General features: G+C 43.1%; 2 protein-coding genes across 7 annotated transcripts in view; both read right to left on the bottom strand.

The window, feature by feature from the left end:
• Positions 1-24,941, bottom strand: part of LOC310843356 (uncharacterized protein) — a 141,929-nt gene that overhangs the window by 33,941 nt on the left and 83,047 nt on the right. For 2 of the 6 annotated variants that reach the window (XM_083736621.1, XM_083736620.1), the window contains exons 5-6: positions 24,798-24,924; positions 19,012-20,522 (exon numbers count right to left, since the gene is read on the bottom strand). The exons of the other annotated variants lie outside the window; for them this stretch is intronic. In XM_083736621.1, coding sequence (XP_083592747.1) covers positions 19,183-20,522; positions 24,798-24,924 — 1,467 coding nt within the window. In that variant the 3' untranslated portion in view covers positions 19,012-19,182. Of the gene's footprint in view, positions 1-19,011; positions 20,523-24,797; positions 24,925-24,941 lie in introns of those variants that run through there. 6 annotated transcript variants of the gene reach the window in all.
• LOC310843263 (uncharacterized protein) overlaps positions 1,347-24,941 on the bottom strand; it is a 192,399-nt gene continuing 168,804 nt past the window's right edge. Inside the window, exon 9 of the mRNA XM_083736311.1 lies at positions 1,347-4,605. Coding sequence (XP_083592437.1) covers positions 3,281-4,605 — 1,325 coding nt within the window. The 3' untranslated portion in view covers positions 1,347-3,280. The remainder of the gene's footprint in view (positions 4,606-24,941) is intronic.

Raw genomic sequence — 24,941 nt, 5'->3', positions numbered from 1 at the left:
ATAGTCCTCAAGTTGCCTCTGTAGGTCTGGGACTCTCTCTGTTTCCAATTGTGTTATCTTAACTTCCACAGCAGCAACTTTTTCCCTTGCTTCCTCTGCGGTCTGTCAGATCAAAGTAGATTCCTGTAACAATTTCTCAATAGTTTCTGTATTGGTATTCACCTTTTGTCCCAAACTATTTATACTTTCTGTATTTAAGTCAATTTTAGTAGTTGCAGCATCCACTCTTGCATTTCTCGCATCTGCTTTGTTATTAAGCTGTTCCAATGAGTCATTTATCTTACTCAATGCAAGCGCTAGAGCTTCTTTTGATGACATTCCTCTAGGCTTAGATTGTGTTAGTACAGCCGCAGATGAAGCAGAAAGGCCAGATGCTGATGCCCTTCGCTGCCAAGACTTCCCAGACCTTGTTGTTTTGTCTGGGAGTGACGAATCTACTTTTTCTTTCCCATCTGCCATAACACTTAAACAAAAAAGAACCAAGGTCAATCCCACAGCTACAGTTTATCTCACAAGTGGAAAATTCCCCTGATCCAACTGTTGTATCAATTTCAGAAACTTCCTCTAGTTGCAGTCTATACTTGTTTTAATCCAAAACCCCAACTCAAATAAATAAATCAGTTTCAATTTTCTGTTACTTTTCAGTTACTTTCCCTCCTTTTTAAGGTCAGAGGAGGACAGCTAAAAACAATGTATCTCTCTTACTGAGCTAGCTGTCAGCGAGTGGTCTATTCACAAACAATGCGCGTTTCAAAATACGGCAGTCTTGTTGTCTATTGGCAGCCCGTTCCCAGGTTCTGAGCGGTGGATTTTAGCTTCCTTCCCTCTCTCTTTTAAGTTCAGATCTTCTACCAATTGATTAAATGTTATTGGGAACTTCCCTTTTCTTGATGTTACATCTCTCTCCATTCTATCTAGAGCCAGGGATGTTACTCTGTTGAAGTCTCCCATGATGATCATTACTGTCATTACTGTATTCTAATAGCTTATCTTCAAGGTTGTTTTTGAAGTTTGTTTTATTTCCTCTTGGTACGTATACCCCCAACAAAATTATTTCTTCTCTGCCTTTTGTCAATTGTATTCCTAATATTCTTCCTTCGTCATCTTTAAGTGGTATTTTTGCATCTCTTTTGGTTTATACATATATATAACTATTCCTCTCTTTTTGGAAACATCTGAAGCTATGTATTCTGTTCCTAATTTCTTATCTATGAAAACTCTGTCATGTTTCTTAGCTATATGTGTTTCATGGAGACCAATGATGTCCCAATTTTTCTTTTTTTAGATTCACTCACTTTAATTCCTTTTTACCTTATTGTTCAAACCATTGATGTTCCACGATATAATTTTCAAATTCATTAATCTTTATTAGACACAAAGTCAAATATCAACATCAAATACGGAACTGCAATTAAGTACAATAATATAGTTGTGGGAAATTCTGCTTCTTTTCTTATCCTCCTGGACTTTCCTGTCCTTGTTCACTTTCTTCTCTTTCTTGAGCTGTACCACCTCCCAAGCCTATTTTGTATATTTTGTATTTCCGCCAAAATTTTCCGAATTCTGGGGATCTAAAAGTCTTTCTTCTATCTTTCTTCTATCTTTGTAGGTGAAGGAAATACCTTCAGGAAATTCCCACTTGTGTCTAATTTCATTTGTTTTCAACACCTCTGTCAGAGTCCAAGCAGCTGCCAGGGTTGGAAGATGACCCAGAGCAAAAGGAGGGGGGTTATCATGGAAACACTCTCCCAGAATGTAGGTGAAAGGCCAAACTCCACAGATAGCCTCTCAGACATGGCTGGCCAGCCTTCGAGTATTCAAGAGCGTAGGGGGGTTACAGGAAAAAGGACACAATTTGTCACAGAGTACGAAGAGAAGTTTCCCCCCACGTTGCATTTGTAGGATGAAACGTGACACTGAGAACTTAGTTGAGTCATCATCGTAATGGTGACCAGCTCACGGGAGAAGAGCTCCTGGTAATCTGTTCTTCTCGGAATAAAACCAACTTTATAAATGAACTGCACTCTTGCGTGTCTCACTGCCGTCACAACTGATTATCCATATATATACAATGGTTCTCTATATATACATACAGCGCCAGTGACTGACCCAGTTCTTCAAGCTATCCTATTAGCCGATCCCACCCACAGAGGTATTTTCACTCTGAGAGATCGGGGGGGTTAGTGCTTACATGTCCCACATTTAATGTTTATTAAAAATTACTGAGTGCTGGGTGGATTCCTACAACAGTCTTAACAATACATGTGTTCAATAAACATTGGCCACATGTTATAAAAGGAATACGGATTGTGTTCCCCCACCTTCTTGATTTCTCCAGGCAACCAATATTTAAGGTACTTAACTTGTGGTGCCCAGAATTGAACCCAGTATTCTAGGTGGGGCCTGACCAAGGCAAAATGGAGTGGTACTATTCCTGCCCTTGATCTGATTCGGCCTTCTGCAACATTGGCCTCCGCTCCCCATTTGGTGTCATCTGCAAATGTGATGAGCACCCCCTCAGTTTCTTCATCCAAGTCATTTATAAAGATGTTGAACAACAACGGGCCCAGGACAGAACCCTGCAGCACCCCAGGATGATGAGGAACCATGAAGGAGGACTGTTTGGGTTCAGTCAGTCAAATCCACCTAACAGTTTCCTCATTGAGCCCACATTTTACCGGCTTTCTCACAGAAAGATCATGGGGGACTTTGTCAAAAGCCTTACTGAAATCAAGATGCACTATTTCCACAGCTGTTCCCTGATCAACAAAGTTTGTAACTCCATCCAAAAAAGGGGAGGAGAGATTTCTTTGGCTGGACTTGTTTTTGAGAAATCCATGCTTTCATCCTGTATATGTTGTGAAATCTTCAGACGAAGGGCACATAAATTTTAAAAATGATTATAAATAAGGATATTGACAAGCTGGAACATGTGCAAAGGAGGGCGATTTATGTCTTTATTTAATTTGTATAATACTCAACCCAGTGGTGCTGAATTGAATAAAATATTGGTGGTGGGTCAGGTAAGGTCTGCCTTGCACAATCAAACACATGATGCATGCAGGCCATTAGAACGGCAATGCCTACTAACTTGGGTGGTGGCCCCCTCAAATGCTTTACTGGGGGGGGAACCCTCAGCCTCTAAAGATTGACTCCTGTTGCCACGTGTCAGGACGGTTACAACATAAAACAAAAACACAATATAAAAACACAAAATACACTTATGTAACCCTCTTCTCACCACATTTTTAAAAAGTGCATATTTCCTTGTCTCCTAAAGCTACATAATGAAGGATGTCTCCCCAATATGAACTCTTTGATGGCAAGTGAGAGAGTAGCTCCGACTAAAGCTCTTTCCACATTCAATGCACTGATAGGGTTTCTCCCCTGTATGGGTTCTTTGATGGGAAGTGAGATAGTGGCTGTGAGTGAAGCTCTTTCCACATTCTGCACACTGATAGGGTTTCTCCCCTGTATGAATTCTTTGATGGGAAGTAAGATCAGAACTCTGTCTGAAGCTCTTTCCACATTCCATGCACTGATAGGGTTTTTCCCCTGTATGAATTCTTTGATGGGAAGTGAGATGGGCGCTCTGACTGAAGCTCTTTCCACATTCAAAGCACTGATATGGTTTCTCCCCCGTATGAATTCTCTGATGGGAAGTGAGAGAGGCCTTCATACTGAAGCTCTTTCCACATTCCATGCACTGATATGGTTTCTCCCCAGTATGAATTTTTTTATGGGAATTGAGATCGGAGCTCTGACTGAAGCTCTTTCCACATTCCATGCACTGATACGGTTTCTCGCCTGTATGAATTCTTTGATGGGAAGTGAGAGAGTCATTTCGACTGAAGGTCTTTCCACATTCCATGCACTCATAAGGTTTCTCCCCTGTATGAATTCTTTGATGGGAAGTGAGATAGTGGCTGTGACTGAAGCTCTTTCCACATTCCACACACTGATAGGGTTTATCCCCTGTATGAATTCTTTGATGGGAAGTCAGACTTTGGCTGTAACTGAAGCTCTTTCCACATTCCACGCACTGATAGGGTTTCTCCCCTGTATGAAGTCTTTGATGAGAAGTGAGATGGGAGCTCTTCCTGAAGCTCTTTCCACATTCCATGCACTGAAAGGGTTTCTCCCCAGTATGAGTTTTTTGATGGGAATTGAGATCAGAGCTCTGACTGAAGCTCTTTCCACATTCCATGCACTGATAGGGTTTCTCCCCTGTATGAATTCTTTGATGGGAAGTGAGAGAGGCCTTCATACTGAAGCTCTTTCCACATTCAATGCACTGATAGGGTTTCTCCCCTGTATGGGTTCTTTGATGGGAAGTGAGATTGGAGCTCTGACTGAAGCTCTTTCCGCATTCCACACACTGATAGGGTTTCTCCCCTGTATGAATTCTTTGATGAGAAGTGAGAGAGGAGTTCTGACTGAAGCTCTTTCCACATTCCATGCACTGATAGTGTTTCTTTCCATTGAGATTTCTTTGTTGGGAACTGGAATGGGAGCTCTCTCCACACTCCAAATTCTTACGTGGCTTCTCCTCTCTGGGGAATTTGTCGTGTTCACCCTTGTTCTCGATCTGCAATTCATCACAATCTGCAATAGAGGCAAAAAGAGATTTGAGCCTCAGGAACAAAAGAAGGAGAACTGAAGGGAGTTGGGTGTGTGTTCATTGCCTTTGTTGTTTGTGATTAACCAACATATTTATTATTAGATTCTGATGGTTGTTGAATGTTGTTTTGTTTGATATACTGTAGTGGCCAAAATTGTGGAAGCTTTTTGGGGGAAGGTGTATTTCAGAGGTTTGGTGGCTCATAACACCACTTCTTTGGGAGGGAGGCTTGTTTAATTTCATTGTACACAGGTTGTACAATGACAATAAAAGTATTATTAATAATATTGTGAAATTATTTATCAATGGAAAGATAATTTAATCAAGAATGTAATGCAACAAAGTTTGTTCGGTTATCTGAATTTGTCAGGCTGGAGCCAACAAGCGAGCAACAGCAGCTGCCAGACTTGAATGGCTGCCCAGGGGACGAAAGGGAGGATTGTTATGGGAAAAACAGAGGAAAGTACAGGGGGGGAGGTCACAGCCCAGAGAAATACAGGAGTTATCAGACAATAGCTTGTCTGGGCCAGTTTCCAAGCCTCTCAGCCTGCAGGAATGCAGGAGAGGAACGGTATAAGAAAAGGGGAAATGGACATCATAGAAGTGACAGAAGAGATCATAGAATCATAGAGTTGGAAGAGACCACAAGGGCCATCGAGTCCAACCCCCTGCCAAGCAGGAAACACCATCAGAGCACTTAACACCATCAGAGCAACAAAAGCCCTGCTAGTGCATAGAATGAAAAAGTCACACTGATCTGTCCTCTTTGTGCCAAAAAATGGCCTGAAGTGTTGCACTGCTATACCAGCTGACAATTCCTTCTGGATCTTTGGCTTTTGTTTAAAACAATGATGCTTCCTAATTCTGTTGTTTTCTGTGCAGATCACATTAGCTAGTTCTTGCTGCATAGCATCACTTGATTATAGATTTCTTTCTCTTTTACACATGCATACATTAACACACACACCAGGTTAAGGGGGGGGAACCCCTTCCTGTCTGTTGCCAGATTTAGGCTTTATCTATAATTTCTGGCTCTGCTCTGCTGTGACCATCTTGGATGGTTTTTAATTTTTGCAGTCATTTAGGGTTTTGTTTTTTTAAAAAAGATCTGAATTTTAAAAGAAATCAACATTGCTAAAAACAAGGTGTTATACAATAAGATAATTTGTCTTAAGAAAACTAGGGGGGAACGTAGAGGTGTTGTATAAATGTGCATTGTTAATGAGCAACTAAAAAAGTTTGTTTCCTGTTTTGCTTTGCCAAAGATAATGTGTAAGTGTGGTGTCAGCTCCCTAAAAAAAGGTAGAACCTTTCCTTAAAAAGTCAACAACTTTGGGGCTCCCTCCCCCTTAAAAAAGGTCATGAACTCTGGGGAACGGGGGGAGGGGCGCCGGAGGGATCTTTGCACCATGGCGCCAGATATGCTTAAGACGGCCCTGCGTATACCCCCACCAAAATGATTTCTTCTCTGCCTTTTGTCAGTTGTATTCCTAATATTCTTCCCTTGTCATCTTTAGGTAGGATTTTTGCATCTATCCTTCGGTTTATATATATATATATATAACTATTCCTCTCTTTTTGGAAACATCTGAAGCTATGTATTCTGTTCCTAATTTCTTTTCTATCAAAACTCTGTCATGTTTCTTTGCGATATGTGTTTCCTGGAGACCAATGACATCCCAATTTTTCTTTCTTAAGATACGCTCAGTTTTCTTCCTTTTTACCTTATTGTTCAAGCCATTGATGCTCCACGATATAATGTTCAAATTCATGAATTTTTATTAGACACAAAGTCAAATATCAACATCAAATATCAACATCAAATACGGAACTGAACTTAAGTACAATAATATGTTGTTGTTGTTGTTGTTTACTCGTTTAGTCGTGTCCGACTCTTCGTGACCCCATGGACCTCAAAAACACTATCCAACCATCTCGTCCTCTGTCGCCCCCTTCTCCTTGTGCCCTCCATCTTTCCCAACATCAGGGTCTTCTCCAGGGAGTCTTCTCTCGTCTTTCACCCTCATTAAAAGGTTCTTTAATTCCTCCTCACTTTCTGCCATCAAGGTTGTGTCATCTGCATATCTGAGGTTGTTGATATTTCTTCCGGCAATCTTAATTCCGGCTAGGGATTCATCCAGCCCAGCCTTTCGCATGATGAATTCTGCATATAAGTTAAATAAGCAGGGAGACAAAATACAGCCTTGTCGTACTCCTTTCCCAATTTTGAACCAATCAGTTGTTCCATATCCAGTTCTAACTGTAGCTTCTTGTCCCACATAGAGATTTCTCAGGAGACAGATGAGGTGATCTGGCACTCCCATTTCTTTAAGAACTTGCCATAGTTTGCCGCGGTCGACACAGTCAAAGGCTTTTGCATAGTCAATGAAGCAGAAGTAGATGTCTTTCTGGAACTCTCTAGCTTTCTCCATAATCCAGCGCATGTTTGCAATTTGGTCTCTGGTTCCTCTGCCTCTTCTAAATCCAGCTTGCACTTCTGGGAGTTCTCGGTCCACATACTGCTTGAGTCTTCCTTGTAGAATTTTAAGCATAACCTTGCTAGCGTGTGAAATGAGTGCAATTGTGCGGTAGTTGGAGCATTCTTTGGCACTGCCCTTCTTTGGGATTGGGATGTAGACTGATCTTCTCCAATCTTCTGACCACTGCTGAGTTTTCCAAACTTGCTGGCATATTGAGTGTAGCACCTTAACAGCATCATCTTTTAAAATTTTAAATAGTTCAGCTGGAATACCATCACTTCCACTGGCCTTGTTATTTGCAGTGCTTTCTAAGGCCCATTTGACTTCACTTTCCAGGATGTCTGGCTCAAGGTCAGCAACCACACTACCTGGGGTATACGAGACATCCATTTCTTTCTGGTATAATTCCTCTGTGTATTCTTGCCACCCCTTCTTGATGTCTTCTGCTTCTGTTAGGTCCTTTCCACTTTTGTCCTTTATTATGGAAATCTTTGTACGAAATGTTCCTTTCATATCTCCAATTTTCTTGAACAGATCTCTGGTTCTTCCCATTCTATTGCTTTCCTCTATTTCTTTGCATTGCTCGTTTAAGAAGGTCTTCTTGTCTCTCCTTGCTATTCTTTGGAAATCTGCATTCAATTTCCTGTATCTTTCACCATCTCCCTCGCATTTTGCTTGCCTTCTCTCCCCCGCTATTTGTAAGGCCTCATTGGACAGCCACTTTGCTTTCTTGCATTTCCTTTTCATTGGGATGGTTTTCGTTGCTGCCTCCTGTATAATGTTACGAGCCTCCATCCATAGTTTTTCAGGCACTCTATCCACCAAATCTAAATCCTTAAACCTGTTCCTCACTTCCACTGTGTATTCATAAGGGATTTGACTTAGATTGTATCTTACCGGCCCAGTGGTTTTTCCTACTTTCTTCAGTTTAAGCTTGAATTTTGCTATAAGAAGCTGATGATCTGAGCCACAGTCAGCTCCAGGTCTTGTTTTTGCTGACTGTATAGAGCTTCTCCATCTTTGGCTGCAGAGAATATAATCAATCTGATTTCGATGCTGCCCATCTGGTGATGTCCATGTGTAGAGTCGTCTCTTGTGTTGTTGGAAAAGCGTGTTTGTGATGACCAGCTTGTTCTCTTGACAGAACTCTATTAACCTTTGCCCTGCTTCGTTTTGATCTCCAAGGCCAAAGTTGCCAGTTGTTCCTTTTATCTCTTGACTCCCTACTTTAGCATTCCAATCTCCTATGATGAGAAGAACATCCTTCTTTGGTGTCACTTCTATAAGGTGTTGTAAGTCTTCATAGAATTGGTCAATTTCAGTTTCTTCAGCACCAGTAGTTGGTGCATAAACTTGGATTACTGTGATGTTAAAAGGTCTGCCTTGGATTCGTATCGAGATCATTCTATCATTTTTGAGATTGCATCCCAGTACAGCCTTCGCCACTCTTTTGTTGACTATGAGGGCCACTCCATTTCTTTTACGGGTTTCTTGCCCACAGTAGTAGATATGATGGTCATCCGTACTGAATTCACCCATTCCCGTCCATTTTAGTTCACTGATGCCCAGGATGTCAATATTTATTCTTGCCATCTCATTTTTGACCACCTCCAACTTACCCAGGTTCATGGTTCTTACATTCCAGGTTCCTATGCAATATTTTTCTTTACAGCATTGGACTTTCCTTTCGCTTCCAGGCATATCCGCAACTGAGCGTCCTTTCGGCTTTGGCCCAGCCGCTTCATCAGCTCTGAATCTACTTGTACTTGCCCTCCGCTCTTCCCCAGTAGCATGTTGGACGCCTTCCGACCTGAGGGGCTCATCTTCCAGCGTCATATCTTTTATATGCCTGTTGTCTTTGTCCATGGAGTTTTCTTGGCAGGGATACTGGAGTGGCTTGCCGGTTCCTCCTCCAGGTGGATCATGTTTGGTCAGAACTCTCCACTATGACCTGTTCATCTTGGGTGCCCTGCTCGGCATAGTTCATAGCTTCTCTGAGTTCCTCAAGCCCCTTCACCACGGCAAGGCAGTGATCCATGAAGGGGATCATAATATAGTTGTGGGAAACTCTGCTTCTTTAATTATCCTCCTGGACTTTCCTGTCCTTGTTCTCTTTCTTCTCTTTCTCCCCCCCCCCAATTTTTTGTATTGGTTTTCACATTTATCACATAAACAAGAAACAAGAAAAAAGAAAAGCATTACAATACACAAAACAAAGAAAAACTCATAAAGAATTTCTACTTCCAAATCCTAATTTCATTTCATTGATAACTGACTTCCTTGAATCCCCTCTACCTGAATTTCATATCACCAGTTTAGCAGTTCTCCAAATTCATATTTCTAATAATATTAACTTCTTTCATTTGCTAACAACTTCTTCTTTATTAGTATTCTAATCCTTAATGTTTATTAACAACATATTCTTATTCTACCCTGTGATGGGATGATGAGCTGCTTGTGCGTAAAGCTTAGTCCCTCAGAGTTTGGCCTGGTTATCAAAGCTCTGTCTATAGCGGAGCCCCCTTAAACATGACTCCCTCAATCGCTGGCAGAATCCGACAGTGGGCGTTTGCGGAATCTCTTCCAACATAAAAGCTCCTTAACGGAAACGCGTCTTCGGGATTCACGGCGCGACAGTTTCCGGCGAGGGGTGGGTATCCCTATAGGAGGTCCTGAAACTTCCCCACTGTTTTCGCTGGAAGTGTCCCTGAGCCATCCCTCCGACTCTCTTTCCCTCGGAGCTCCTTCTCTCCCCCTGCTGGTTCCCTCCTCTGCTGCTAAGTCTCTCCTAGCCTCCGTGAGCCCTTCCACCACCTGCCCTTCCGATGGCAGTTCCCTGACATACCCCTAAGCCTAATTATTACTTCCAAGAAATTTCTCTTTATCTTATATTACAATATTTAGCTAAATAGTCTTTAAATTTCTTCAAGTCCTCTTGTGTCTCCTTTCTGGTCATGATCTGGTCATCATCTTCCAGTCAGGTCGGCCAGCTCCAAAAAGTCCAACATCTTCATCTGCCATTCTTCTATTGTTGGCATCTCTTGCGATTTCCAATTTTTGGCTAATAAAAGTCTTGCCACTGTAGTGGCATACAAAAAAAGTCTAACATCTTTTTTTGGCAATTCCAGTCCTATTATTCCAAGTAGAAAGGCTTCTGGTTTTTTAATATATATATTTTCATTTTTTTCAATTCATTATATATCTTTTCCCAGAAGTCTTTCACCTTAGGACACGTCCACCACATATGATAGAAAGTACCTTCTTTTTCTTTGCATTGCCAACACAAGTTATCATTTGTATGATACACCTTTGCTAATTTCACCAGGGTTAAATACCATCTATACAGCATTTTCATAATATTTTCTTTAAATACAGTACATGCAGTAAACTTAACCCCTTTCTTCCACAGTCTTTCCCAATCTGCCAACATTATATTGTGTCCAACATCTCTTGCCCAATCTATCATCACAGATTTAACTTTTTCATCCTTTGTACGCCATTCTAACAACAAATTATACATTTTAGAGAGATTTTTAACATTGGTATCTAACAATTCCATTTCCAATTTGAATTTTTCTGTTGCAAAACCATTTTTATTATCACGTTTATATAATTCATTAATCTGATAATATTGTAACCATCCATCCAATTTATCTTTAATTTAATCAAATGGTCTTAATTTAAATTCTTCATTATCTTCCACTAGTAAATCAGCATATTTCAACCATTTACTCTCCATATTCAACTTTTTCTGTGCGTTTGCTTCCGTTGGTGAAAACCATAGTATGATAGAGTTGGGAGAGACCACAAGGGCCATAGAGTCCAACCCCCTGCCAAGCAGGAAACACCATCAGAGCACTCCTGACATATGGTTGTCAAGCCTCTGCTTAAAGACCTCCAAAGAAGGAGACTCCACCACACTCCTTGGCAGCAAATTCCACTGTCAAACAGCTCTTACTGTCAGGAAGTTCTTCCTAATGTTTAGGTGGAATCTTCTTTCTTGTAGTTTGGATCCATTGCTCCGTGTCCGCTTCTCTGGAGCAGCAGAAAACAACCTTTCTCCCTCCTCTATGTGACATCCTTTTATATATTTGAACATGGCTATCATATCACCCCTTAACCTCCTCTTCTCCAGGCTAAACATGCCCAGCTCCCTTAGCTGTTCCTCATAAGGCATCGTTTCCAGGCCTTTGACCATTTTGGTTGCCCTCCTCAGGACACGTTCCAGTTTGTCAGTGTCCTTCTTGAACTGTGGTGCCCAGAACTGGACACAGTACTCCAGGTGAGGTCTGACCAGAGCAGAATACAGTGGCACTATTACTTCCCTTGATCTAGATGCTATACTCCTATTGATGCAGCCCAGAATTGCATTAGCTTTTTTAGCTGCCGCGTCACACTGTTGGCTCATGTCAAGTTTGTGGTCAACCAAGACTCCTAGATCCTTTTCACATGTACTGCTCTCAAGCCAGGTGTCACCCATCTTGTATTTGTGCATCTCATTTTTTTTGCCCAAGTGCAATACTTTACATTTATCCCTGTTAAAATTCATCTTGTTTGTTTTAGCCCAGTTCTCTAATCTGTCAAGGTTGTTTTGAAGTGTGATCCTGTCCTCTGGGGTGTTAGCCACCCCTCCTAGTTTGGTGTCATCTGCAAATTTGATCAGGATGCCCTTGATTCCATCATCCAAGTCGTTGATAAAGATGTTGAATAAGACCAGGCCCAAGACAATGTACTTGCATTACACCGACCGTGAAACACGCAGATAGTGTGATGATCTGGGGTTGTATGACAGCAAAAGGTGTGGGCAGAATTTGTGTCATAAAACGGAATGTAAATGCTCCAAAATACATGAGTGAAATACTTGAGCCCAAACTGAAGCCTTCTGCATGTGATCTTTTCCCAGATACTGAACCTTTTTATTTGTTTGTTTGTTTTCTATTTCAGCAGGATTCAGCTCCATGTCATGTTGCTGCTGTGTGCAAAAGTTGGTTTCAAGAGAATCAATTCCACTGCTTGAATGGCCTGGGAATAGTCCAGACCTTAACCCAATCAGAAATCTATGGAGCCAACTAAAGAAACTTGGTAGTCAGAAGCAACCCAGGAATAAAGCCCAATTAATAGTTGCAATAATTCCATCTTGGTTTCACATTATTACAGCTGCAGAACTAAGAAACTTGCTTCACTCCATGGGAAGACGTTGCAAGGCCAGAATTAAAGCTAAAGGTTCCCGAACTCAGTATTAATTGACACGGTGAGAATTTCTGTAAGAAGATTGGCAGATGAAAATAATGGACTTTGCATATCTGGTGACACTGACAGGAATACCAGCATGATTAAGTATTCCAAAAGGGTTGGAGTAAATTTATACGGTATCTGAAAGATTATTGTAAGCAATTAACATCACTAGCACGTTGTCTGAAGACTTGTAATGATAATTTTCTACCTTTCTATATTAATTTTTGAGCCATTCTGTAATGAGTGTAATAAGAATTGGAAAATGTACAAATTGCAATGATATAAATGTTAATTTTGAAAGCCATGAGGCTGGAGGGAAGGAAGTTGAGGCTCCAAAGAGCCAGGGTGGTATAGCGGATAATGATGATGCGAATGTACAATATTAAATGGAAAATAATTTTAAAAATTATATATATAGGGGGAAAAAGTAATTTACTGTTCAAGGTTTATTGTGGGGGTGTTAGATTCCCAGGTGTTGTAGGGGGCGCTGTTGAGCTCTGTGGAAATATATGAGGTTCGTCACATAAAGATATTTTTTGAATTTCCAGGCAGATAGGACGATCCCACAGGGAGCCTTACCAAGAGAAGCCACGATCCCACAATTCTCCTCCATGACGTCCTTATGCAGAGCTCTCTGGTCAGGATCCAGCAACGCCCACTCCTCGTCCGTGAAACAGACAAAGACGTCTTCAAAGCAAACTGGACCCTGAAAGAAAAGGGAAATGTCCTCCTCTTAATTGCTGCGCTGTTTCAATAGGATTGCTTTGCTGCATATTTTAATTCTGGGTGCTTATTTCAACGCTTTAATGGAATTCTTTTATTCTGTGTTTTAATTATGGGCATTCATCTGCTGCAACTGGATTTCTTATGGACAGGGCCAACCCTGACCCTTCTTGCAAGCAATCCAACAGTGCGCCACTGTGCAGCCTGCCTTAGCTCCTCCATTTTCGGACGTCTCCTGGCTGTGAGAGACAAGCAGGGAGGGGGGCTTCTGGCAGAAGGAGAGGGAGCCAGGGTCTTTTGCCTCACCATCCCCACTACTGACTCCCTGTTGCTACTCAGCTTCCAAAAAAAAAAGTGTCCCCGGATTCATTGAAAAATATCTGGTAACCATACTCTAGCCCTCCTAGAGGGAAGATTGCAATGCAAATTGTGGAGGCAACGGAAGTGATTTTTGTGATGTGAATCAGCCTGCTTGCTCATGCCTTCCAGTAAATAAATCATAATAATAATAATAATTTATTTATGCCCCACCCATCTGGCTGGGCTTCCCCAGCCACTCTTGGCGGCTTCCAACAAAATATTAAAATACAGTAATTCATCAAACAATAAAAGCTTCACTAAAGTAAATGCATGAAGTCAGAACTGACTGACAAAGGAGTCATTTGTATCTTGTGAAAAATGGATGCTTGGCTCTAGTGGGGGTCCTCAGGAGTTGCTCTCCCCCCACCCCCACTTCTGGGCACATTTCTCCCCTGCTTCTGTCTCCTTTTCTTGCACTCGGACTCTCTGCCGCTCTCAAGACAGACTCCTGGGGTGGGGTCCCTTTTTCTTTGCTCTGAGGGCCAGGTGTGTAACTGGACAACCCCCTGAGGGCCACCCCCTCTGGGTGGAGCCAAAGACATCTCCCTTGAAGCTTAGGGTGAAGGGCAGGAAATTTATTATTCTATTAGATAGCTTCACACACACCCAGCCATTGATGCCAAGGTCCCTGGAGGCTCAGTGAGTAGCAGCGCCCATTTCCAGCACCAATCCCTTTGGGACAGAGAGAGGATGTGGTCCTGGGATGCCCTGCTCTGGGTGCGAGGGGATTGCTGCCGTGGCCTCCGTGGGGAGCTGCCCTGGGAGACACTGGGAAACTGGTCCCCAATGCAGCAGCCAGACTCTGGGCTGGGATCCCTCTCTTTACTCCTGGCCTTTCTCTCCCACCTTAACTTCCTCCCTCCCTGTGGGGTGTTGTTTTTGTGCAATGAGGCTGAGCGACGTCACACCGAGGTAAAGTCCCAGGGACTCCTTTGTCTGAATAAGGAGATTTCGGGGAGTCATTGTTTTTCTGAGGGGGGGCGGAAGGCCAACTGAGTTTGGGACCCTCTGATCTGCAGGAAGGAGAGCGTGGCAGACCTGGCCCCTCCCTGGCAGGACCCTCTTCTCCTCCCTGACTTGGGGTCCCCCCCCCCCCGCAGGAGCAGATCAGGGCCCCCCCCGGCCCCCTCCCCTGCTGCAGCCCTGGGACCCCCACCAGATCCCAGAGAGAGAGAGAGGAGACTCACCAGATCCCGGGAGGGGAGAGCGAGGCAGCCCTTGCAGGAGAGACACCCAAGCAGGAAAGGACTGGGGAGGGAGGGGGCTGGCTCTGGAGGACCTGCCCCCCCTTGCTTCCTGTCCTCTCTAGGAAGGCAGCTCGCTTCCCTTTAACCCTTGCATGGCCAGTCCCCCCCCCAGCTCAGCCCTCTCTCGCTCTCTCCCAGAATTGGGCTCTGAGAAGAGAAGCCTCCCTGGCAAAGACCCTGATGCTGGGAAAGAGAGGTGGGTCCGGGGGGGGGGGGGACGAAGAGGAGGACACGACTAAGGAAGAAGAGGGACCTTGCTGCCTGGGAAGCCGGAAACCTCATCCTGGCCTCTCTAGGAAGGCAGCTCGGTTCCCTTTAACCCTTGCAGTGCCAGTCCCCCCAGCTCAGCCCCCCCCCCCTGCATTGCACACTCACTTAGCCAGGGCAGAACTCTGATCTCTATTCATTTCTGTTCTTTTTAATGGCTCTAGGGGGGCAGCTGCCCCCTGGCTCGGCCTATGGCAAGGTGTGCTTTGGGGGGGGATTTTGGCTCTTGGCTGGGCTCTGTGTGTTGTGACGTGGGGTTTGTGATTTCAGCTCTCTTGACATAATATGCTGGAGACAGTTCTCTAGTAACACTTCTTTATTAAAGCAACAAGACTGAGACCTGAGGAGGGGAGAGCTACATTTATAGGGACAGGGAACAAGCTAGAAAGGATACATTTTGGAGGGAACAATCTCAGGCAATCACAGTCCTGCCTTTTGGAGGAAACCAATAAGACAGAGGATCCAAATACAGCAGCTTAAATGAACCAATAGTAGCTGTACCCTCTGGAACCAAAAGGCAGTTACTTTCCCCTAATGCAAATACAGACAAGAATAATACAGATATAAAATCCTTTGACTCAATACACAACACCCCTCCCCCCCTAGTGAGCACAGCAGACGTAATCTCTCAGGTACTGTGGGGTCCTACAACTTCTACTTAATTTCCTGACAACAGGTGTTGCCGGTTCTGGATTGGGTGTCACCTGTGGTAGGGGGGCTGCTATAGGGGTTTCGTCAGGAACAGATGGAGTCCCAGACATCTCAGGGTCCCCTACCTGTACCTCGTCATCCTGAGGACCAGCAGACCCTGGTTCATTTGCTGAGACCCCTGGTGACTGCACCTCTGGGCCATTTTCACCCTGGCCTTGTAGCTCTGCGTCGTTAGCCAGGGATGAATTATCAGACTCCTCCCTGCTGAGTGCCCGGCGCCTCAGCTGATCTATATGTCTCTTCCAAACTTGCCCATTTTCCAAGGTCACATAATAGGACACAGGTCCACTAGCCCGGGTGACCACACCAGCCACCCACCGCGAACCTCGTGAATAGTTCCTCACCCAGACCAGATCTTCAGGGGCGAGATACCTTGTTGTGTCAGTCTCAGCCTGGGGGGTTGCTCTTGCATTACGGTTTGGCATTTTATCCGGGTGGACATAATCCAGCACTGTTACCAGTCTTCTACCCAAGAGCAGATCAGCTGGCGACTTGCCCGTTGCAGTACACGGCGTCGCATGCTGCAAAAATAACATTCGCGCGATGCGAGCTGACCATTTACCCTCCATTAAGCGCGCAATGGATTGTTTGGCTGTTCTTACCATGCGCTCCACCTGCCCATTGGAGGATGGGTGAAAGGGCGCGGATGTGACCCCTCTTATGAAGTTATCAGCCAAGAATACCCTGAATTCTTGGGATACAAAAGCTGCCCCATTATCTGATACAATGGTCTCAGGTAACCTGTGGGTTGCAAACAGCTGCCTCAACACCTTGATTACGGCAGCTGATGCCATGCTAGGGACCATCGCCACTTCTAACCATTTGGAATATGCATCGACGATAACCAAAAAGACCTTCCCCTGGAATGGCCCAGCAAAATCTAAGTGCAGCCGCCTCCAGGGAGATCTGGACTGCTCCCACCAGTGAACTGGTGCTCTGGCCACTTCTGGCCGCACCTCTTGGCATGCCTTGCATGTTCGTACCCATTGTTCTATGTTCTGGTCCATTCCAGGCCACCACACATAACATCGGGCTAGCGACTTCATCCTGACCATTCCCGGGTGTCCCATGTGAAGCGTCTCAATAACCCTGTTTCTCAGTGGTGCTGGGATGATCATCCTATCTCCCCACAGGAGACAACCCTTATGCATGGACAACTCGTGCTGCCTTGTCGCATAAGGCCTGAATTTGTCTTCATGCGGACCACCTGGCCACCCCCTCCCCACCCAAGTGAGCACATGGGAGAGAACACCATCTTTCCTTGTTTTCTCAGCAATATCAGTAGCCGTTACAGGAGCCCCCGGAAGTGTTTCCAGCATCATTATGTGCTCCGCTGGAGCAGGATCCTCATTGCTCCCGCCAGGAAGGGGCAATTGACTCAGCGCATCAGCGTGGCACAACCGCTTCCCCGGCACATGGGTCAAGGTGTACTGGAACCCGTTCAGGAATATAGACCAACGCAACATTCTGGGGGAGAGAATTTGTGGCGTTTGTTTGTTCGGGTTGAACAACCCCAACAGTGGTTTGTGGTCCGTTTCAATGGAGAAATGACGACCGTACACATAATCATGGAACTTTTTGATTCCTGCCACAATAGCAAGCGCCTCTTTGTCAATTTGAGCATAGTTGCGCTCCGTGGCTGACAACGTACGGGAATAGAAAGAGATGGGCTTTCCCGACCCATCCGGTTCCCTATGACTCAGCACCGCCCCCAAACCGTATTGAGAGGCATCACATGCCAGGACCAGAGGCTTCGACTCATCATAATGAGCAAGGACGCTCCTGCTACTCAGCATTCCTCGCAAGGAGTCAAAAGCCTTCTGCTGCTCCTGCCCCCATCGCCACACATTCTTTTTCTGCAACAGTCTATGTAATGGTTCAGCTACCGAAGCTTTCTGGGGTAAGAACGAATGATAAAAGTTAATAAGTCCCAGGAATGACTGCAACTCCGTCTTGTTCTGTGGTCGTGGTGCCTCGATGATGGCCTTAACCTTAGCATCTGTGGGGTGGATGCCTGATGCATCAATTTTAAACCCCAAGAAATCCACAGTTGGCACCCCAAAACTGCATTTTTCCTTTTTTAGTTGCAATCCCACCTCCTTGAACTTGAGCAACACTGCACGGACACGCGCAACCAGTTCCTGTGGGTCTTTTCCAGCAATCAAAACGTCATCAAAAAATGGCAAGACCCCCGGCAGACCTCTTAACAGGCGTTCCATGAGCCCTTGAAAAATCCCTGGGGCCACACAAACTCCAAATTGTAATCTGTTAACTCTGAACGCCCCTTTATGTGTGACAATAGTCTGTGCTTCTGCTGATTGTGGGGTTACTGGCAGCTGTTGGCAAGCTTGTGCCAGGTCAATTTTGGCGATCACAAATTTTGGCCATCACAAACTGATAAAGGAGAGGGCTCTGAGCACTTGTTTATACAGCTGGGTTTTGGGCTCAAGAGCTCAAGTTAAAGCATTTTAGCAAAGGAGGTTGTTGCTAGAGCCATAATTATAATTTCACACAGTCAATTTTGTAGTTAAACTTAGCATTTACTTGTATATTTCCAACAGTTTTTCAAAGGGAGATTTGCCAAATAAAACAGCAGGTGCAAAATATATCAAAAAAGATAGTAGAGGCTCACCTCCCTCAGTTACGACTAAAGTCTTTCTCCAGATCAAAACATTCTCAGTGGCTGATTTAATTAGCAAATTATTTTATCTCCACTAGTTCAGAGAATGCCTATTAGTTAAGTCTGAATTTTATCTTAAAAAACAGGTTTCTTCTGCTCATTGAGCCAGCTCTGGAGAGTTGCCGAGACGTGCAGTGCATAGCACCCTGCACCCCTGCCCTCCACATTCCTTCAGGACAGGCAGCAGGTATCGGATGATCTGCGGGTGGAGCTGGCCCCCTGGCCCTGGGGGTTTCGGGGAGGATAATTACTCCCATATTATCCTCATTAGCCGCAGGAAAGGCTCTGCTGGAATGGACACAGCCGATTGCCATGGCAGCTAGACCGGAAGTCCTAAGAATGCGTTGAGCATTGCAGCCTCCAAGCAAATAGAAGTTAGGCACATTGACATTGCAACTGCCTTTCTTCATGGACAGATTTCAGAGGAAACCTACATGAGACAGCATAAGGTTTTCTTAAGCCACATGAGGCACATTTAGTGTGCAAACTGCAGAAAGGACTTTATGGACTTAAGCAGGCTGCTAGGGCCTGGAATCAGAAACTGCACAAGATGCTGAAGCAGCTTGGGTACAAGCAAGGCCCTGCCGACAAGTGTCCGTACAGCCAGTCGAGTAATGGACAATTTTCATATGTTCTTGTTTTTGTTGATGATTGATAATTGCCACAGCAAATGACAGAGACAATGCACAGGTTGTAAAACACCAAAGCAAAGATGTTGCTTTATTATTTATACCCTGCTGATCTGGCTGGGTTTCCCTAGGCACTCTGGGCGGCTTCCAACAAACAACTAAAAATACATTAAAACATCAGACATTAAAAACTTCCCTAAACAGGTAGGTATTTGCCTGGCTCCTAAAGCTATATAATGGAGGATTTCCCAACCTTTGTATGAATTCTCTGATGGGAAGTGAGATTGCAGCCCGAACTAAAGCTATTTCCACATTCCACACATGGATGGGGTTTCTCCCTTGTATGAATTCTTTGATGGGAAGTGAGAGAGGACCTCTGATTGAAGCTCTTTTCACATTCCACGCACTGATAGGGTTTTTCCCCTGTATGAATTCTTTGATGGGAAGTGAGATTGCAGCTCTTCCTGAAGCTCTTTCCACATTCCAAGCACTGATATGGTTTCTCCTCTGTATGAATTCTTTGATGCGAAGTGAGACTGGACTTATGACTGAAGCTCTTTCCACATTCCACACACGGATAGTGTTTCTCCACTGTATGAATTTTCTGATGGGAAGTGAGCCTGTGGCTGTGACTGAAGCTATTTCCACATTCCACACACTGATAGGGTTTCTCCCCTGTATGAATTCTTTGATGGGAAGTGAGAGAGGATCTATGATTGAAGTTCTTCCCACATTCCACACACTGATAGGGTTTCTCCCCTGTATGAATTCTTTGATGGGAACTGAGATTGTGGCTCTGACTGAAGCTCTTTCCACATTCCACACACTGATATGGTTTCTCCCCTGTATGAATTCTTTTATGGGAATTGAGAGAGGAGCTCCTACTGAAGCTCTTTCCACATTCCACACACTGATATGGTTTCTCCCCTGTATGAATTCTTTTATGGAAAGTGAGAGTGCATCTATCAGTGAAGTTCTTCCCACAATCCACACACTGATAGGGTTTCTGCCCTGTATGAATTTTTTGATGGGAAGTGAGATAGGATCTCTGATGGAAGCTCTTTCCACATTCCACACACTGATAGGGTTTCTCCCCTGTATGAATTCTTTGATGGGAACTGAGATGACGGCTCTGACTGAAGCACTTTCCACATTCCACACACTGATATGGTTTCTCCCCTGTATGAATTCTTTTATGGAAAGTGAGAGTGGATCTATCAGCGAAGTTCTTCCCACAAAACACACATTTATAGGGTTTCTCCCCTGTATGAATTCTTTGATGGGTATTGAGATGGTCGCTCCTACTGAAGCTCTTTCCACATTCCACACACTGATAGGGTTTCTCCCCTGTATGAATTCTCTGATGGGAAGTGAGATAGGAGCTATTAGTGAAGCTCTTTCCACATTCCATGCACTGATGGGGTTTCTTTCCGATGAGATTTTGTTGATGGGAAGTGGAATGGGAGCTCTGACTGCAGCTCTCGCCACACTCCAAATTTTTATGTGGCTTCTCCTCTCTGGGGATTTTGTTGTGGTCACCCTTGTTCTCGATTTCCAGTTCATCACAATCTGCAATGGAGACAAAAAGGGATTAGAGCCTTGGGAAGAAATGGAGAAGAACTGAAAGGAACTGTGTGTGTGTTCATTACCTTTGTTGTTTGTCATTAACCAACATATTTATTATTGGATTCTTATGGGTTGTTGAATGTTGCTTTGTTTGATATACAGTAGTGGCCAAAATTGTGGAAGCCTTTTGGAAAAAAGTGTATTTCAGACTTTTGATGGCTGATAAAACCACTTCTTTTGGAGTAATGTCATAAAATTATATATCAATGGAAAGATAATTTAATCAAGAATGTAATGCAATTATGATTGTTCAGTTACTGTATTTTTCTACCAAAGAAGATTCAGATGTGGTAGGATGAAGAAGGGAGTCTATCCCAGCAGCGGAGAGAAAATGATGCAGTGATAGAAAGTCGCAAGAGCAGAAAAAGGAAATAACAGTCCCTACTGAGTGAGTACAAAAGTGAAAGTCCTCAGTAACAATGTGCTGAGGCAAAGGCTACTTTAAAACAAAGCGCTGAAGAAGAGATAAGTAGAAACTTTGAATCTTATTTTGGGAGAAGACTTATGAGGGAGAGAGGGAAGGTGGTTTAAGAAGTTTAAAGAGACATTTTACAAGGACCAAAAAAAAAAAAAAAAAGAAGATTAGAACCAAATGGAATTTAAATAGAGGAAATTAAGCCACACATGTTTATGCTTCATATATATTGCAAAGTGGATTATTGTTTTCTCCCCTGGCAGACTACTACTCTTTCTTTTAATGGTATTTTCTCCTCCCTGGGTACTGACTCTTATTGACTTTTACTCCCTCTCTGCTTTTCTTTTATCCTCATGAGGATTAAGCCAACAAGAGGCTAGGAAAAGAGAAGAGCTTAAATGTACCCCCCCTTTTTTTCTTTTTGGACACAATTTGGACACGAAAGGGCGATATAACACACTCCAATGGATTAGGCCAAAAAGAGGCCAAGAAAAGGAAATTTGAAATTTGATAATGGCTATTGGGTTTAGGTTTATTTTTTTTGGATTGAGGCAGTAGAGATTAAAACACTGAAACTTTAAAAATATATAAAGTCCTCCCTCAAATTCAGCGTGGTGGATTAGGTCTACAAGTGGCTGAAGACTACAGAAAGACTGAGTTAAAGACAGATAAGAATAGCAGAGGAAGCTCCTTCAGATAAATTTATAATTGGGACTAATAACTAAATTTATTTAGCAATTCTTTATTTTCATATTATTTGATCTGACTGAATGTATGGTGTGCTATTCATGAGATAATTAATGATTTGAGTAATGTAAATTGGGAATAGATAGATAAAAGTGATTAGTCATTGCAGAAGGAAGGGAGGGTGAGTGTGACATCTAGAGGTCTAGTGAGTATCTGCAGGATATTATATTCTTTTTCTGTCATTTGACATTTTGCTGCTCTGGGGGATACGTATTTAAAGTTTTGTGTGTCAGCATCGCCCTTGAGCCAGTGCCACCAACTGGACTCATGCACTACAGCCCCAACTGGGCCAGGCGAGCTGAGTAGCACTTCCAGAGACCACCTTCTACACAGGAACAGGTCAAAGTGCTGTGGACTCACAGCTTAGAGCTGAGAGCACCGGATTCACTTCCACAATACAGTCGTCGCACAGCAGAGTATAGCAGAGTCTAGCAGTGTATAAATGACTCGGAGGGCAGCTCTGTAGAATATCTTCTTTTATTCTATAACTACAACTATAATACAAAACTATATACAGAGCTAAATAGGTCTAAGCATAAATGAATGCTGCACTGAGTGTCTGCAGCTGCTCTTAGCAGCAACCTTATCTCTACACACGATCTCTAACACTCAGTCTCTCTCTCTCGCCGACACACTGACTGACTGACTTGGTGCTGGAGCTGAATAAGTAGAAAGCAGAACACTGCTCCTCCTCTCTGGAGAATCAGCAGACTCGTCAGAAGATTCTTGGATATGGGAGGGGTGAAATCTCAACCTCCCCCATTTCATCCGACCATTTCAAGAATCTTTAATATAACTGCAATTTACACACACACTCCAAAAGTTGTTCTCTGCTTACAACCTTGGTTTACATATCTGTAGGTATCTCTCTCCCCCTTTATCTAAGACACTTTAATAATACCATTTAACAGTTACTGCAACCACTCTGTGTCCATTAGGAAAGAGTTAAAACATAAATCTCAATCTGCAGTTTACACAAAATACACATTGTGAACACACAAATGAATAAGCAGCTTCTAGAAAAATTTCATACATGTTTCTTCCTCTCTGATACAAAATGACATTACTAATTAGGCAGATTTGAACAAACCACTTTCAGTACTCAAACACGTTTGCTCCTTCAATCCTGATCCTTCAAATGTCAGGTAAGGAAATAAATGAAGCGTTTTGTGCTACTACTCTCAGCACACTTCATGCTGAGTGTCCTATGGACAGCAAGAAGATCAAACATATCCATTCTGAAGGAAATCAGCCCTGAGTGCTCACTGGAACGACAGATCATGAAGCTGAGGCTCCAAGACTTTGGCCACCTCATGAGAAGAGAAGACTCCCTGGAAAAGACCCTGATGTTGGGAAAGATGGAGGGCACAAGGAGAAGGGGGCGACAGAGGACGAGATGGTTGGATAGTGTTCTGGAAGCTACAAACATGAGTCTGACCAAACTGCGGGAGTCAGTGGAAGACAGGAGTGCCTGGCGTGCTCTGGTCCATGGGGTCACGAAGAGGCGGACACGACTAAACGACTAAACAACAACAACAATGGTTGGCATTCTTATTTGTGGCTTAATAAGGCCAAAGTTCATAGAGGCTTTTCGAATCACATTTTTAGAGGTGCTCTATATGAAGTTTGGGAGAAAAATAAAAAATTATTAGAAAGAAACACACCCTGGTGGCTTTCACCGATAGACATACTAACAACAACAAAACTGAACGTGGAAGGAAAAAGAATAACTTTTGAATTTTTTTTAGTAAAAACAGAGAGAGGATGGAAAATTAAAACATACGAGGAATTAAAAAACAAATTAACAGGGTGGTTACAATACCACCAGGTAAATGCTTTATGGAATGAAGATAAAAAATTAGGATTCAGTGAGAAAAAATCTAAATATCAAACAAAATCTTGGAGGGAAAACAAAGCTTTTATCGAAGATGTACAGTCTTCTATTGGAATGGGATACCAAAGACAAGGAAATCAAGGAGGTTATGGAAAAGTGGGAGATTGACCTGGGTTATAACATAGATTAGGAGAAATGGACAACTTTATGGAATAAGGGAATGAAATTTACTGCATGTTCCACTTTAAGGGAAAACCTAGAAAAAATGATGTATAGGTGGTATATTACCGCAGTCAAATTAGTAAAAATGTATAAAATGGGAAACAAAGCTTGTGTATCTGAAGAAGTGTGCATGCACACAAAAGCTCATACCTAGAACTAACTTAGTTGGTCTTTAAGGTGCTACTGGAAGGAATTTTTTGTTTTGACTATGGCAGACCAACACGGCTACCTATCTAACTTGCTGGAAATGTAAAAGTAAAGATGGAGACCTATATCATATGTGGTGGACATGCGAGAAAATGAAAAGATTCTGGGATCTAATATATAATGAATTAAAGAAAAATTTTAGGTATACCTTTCCAAAAAAACTGGAGGCATTTTTATTAGGGATAATAGGGGACGAAATAAAAAAGGTTGATCATAAGTTATTTCAGTATGCAACGGTGGCAGCCAGGATTTTAGTTGCACAAAAATGGAAGACATCAGAAATCCCAAATGTTATGGAATGGCAGGTAAAATTATTTGAATATACGGAATTAGCGAAAATGACACATAGGATTAGAAACCAAAAAGGATCAAAGTTTGTAGAAGAATGGAGTAAATTTGTAACACACATAGAAATTAATTGTAGAAGTTTAGGACTACAGCAGGATTAGATTAACTCTTGTGATGTATATATAAAAAACTTGATGAAACTGTAAGAGATGAGAATTACTAAGGAAACCGGAACTGGGAAGGAGGGAAGTCGAGGTGTGATCTAGCGCAATGTAGATATGATGACAACATGTGTGATTGCAAACAATGTATTATTTAATTCTTTATTTATTATTTATCATTTTGTATCAGTGTTTTGTTATGTTTTTTTCTTTATGTTTTTTCTTTTTTGGAAAATGCCAATAAAAAAGAAGGAAAGAAAAAGAAAGAAAATATATGAGGTTTGTCACATAGAGCTATTTTTTGAATTTCCAGGCAGATAGGATGATCCCACAGGGAGCCTTACCAAGAGAGGCCACGATCCCCCGATTCTCCTCCATGACGTCCTTATGCAGAGCTCTCTGGTCAGGATCCAGCAACGCCCACTCCTCGTCCGTGAAACGAATAGAGACGTCTTCAAAGCACACTGGACCCTAAAAGAAAAAGGGAA

The sequence above is a fragment of the Podarcis gaigeae genome, assembly GCF_964106915.1.
Source record: "Podarcis gaigeae genome assembly, chromosome: 4".
NCBI lineage: Eukaryota > Metazoa > Chordata > Lepidosauria > Squamata > Lacertidae > Podarcis > Podarcis gaigeae.
The sequence above is the reverse complement of the archived record's forward strand: the minus strand, read 5'-3'. Positions and strand labels throughout refer to the sequence as shown.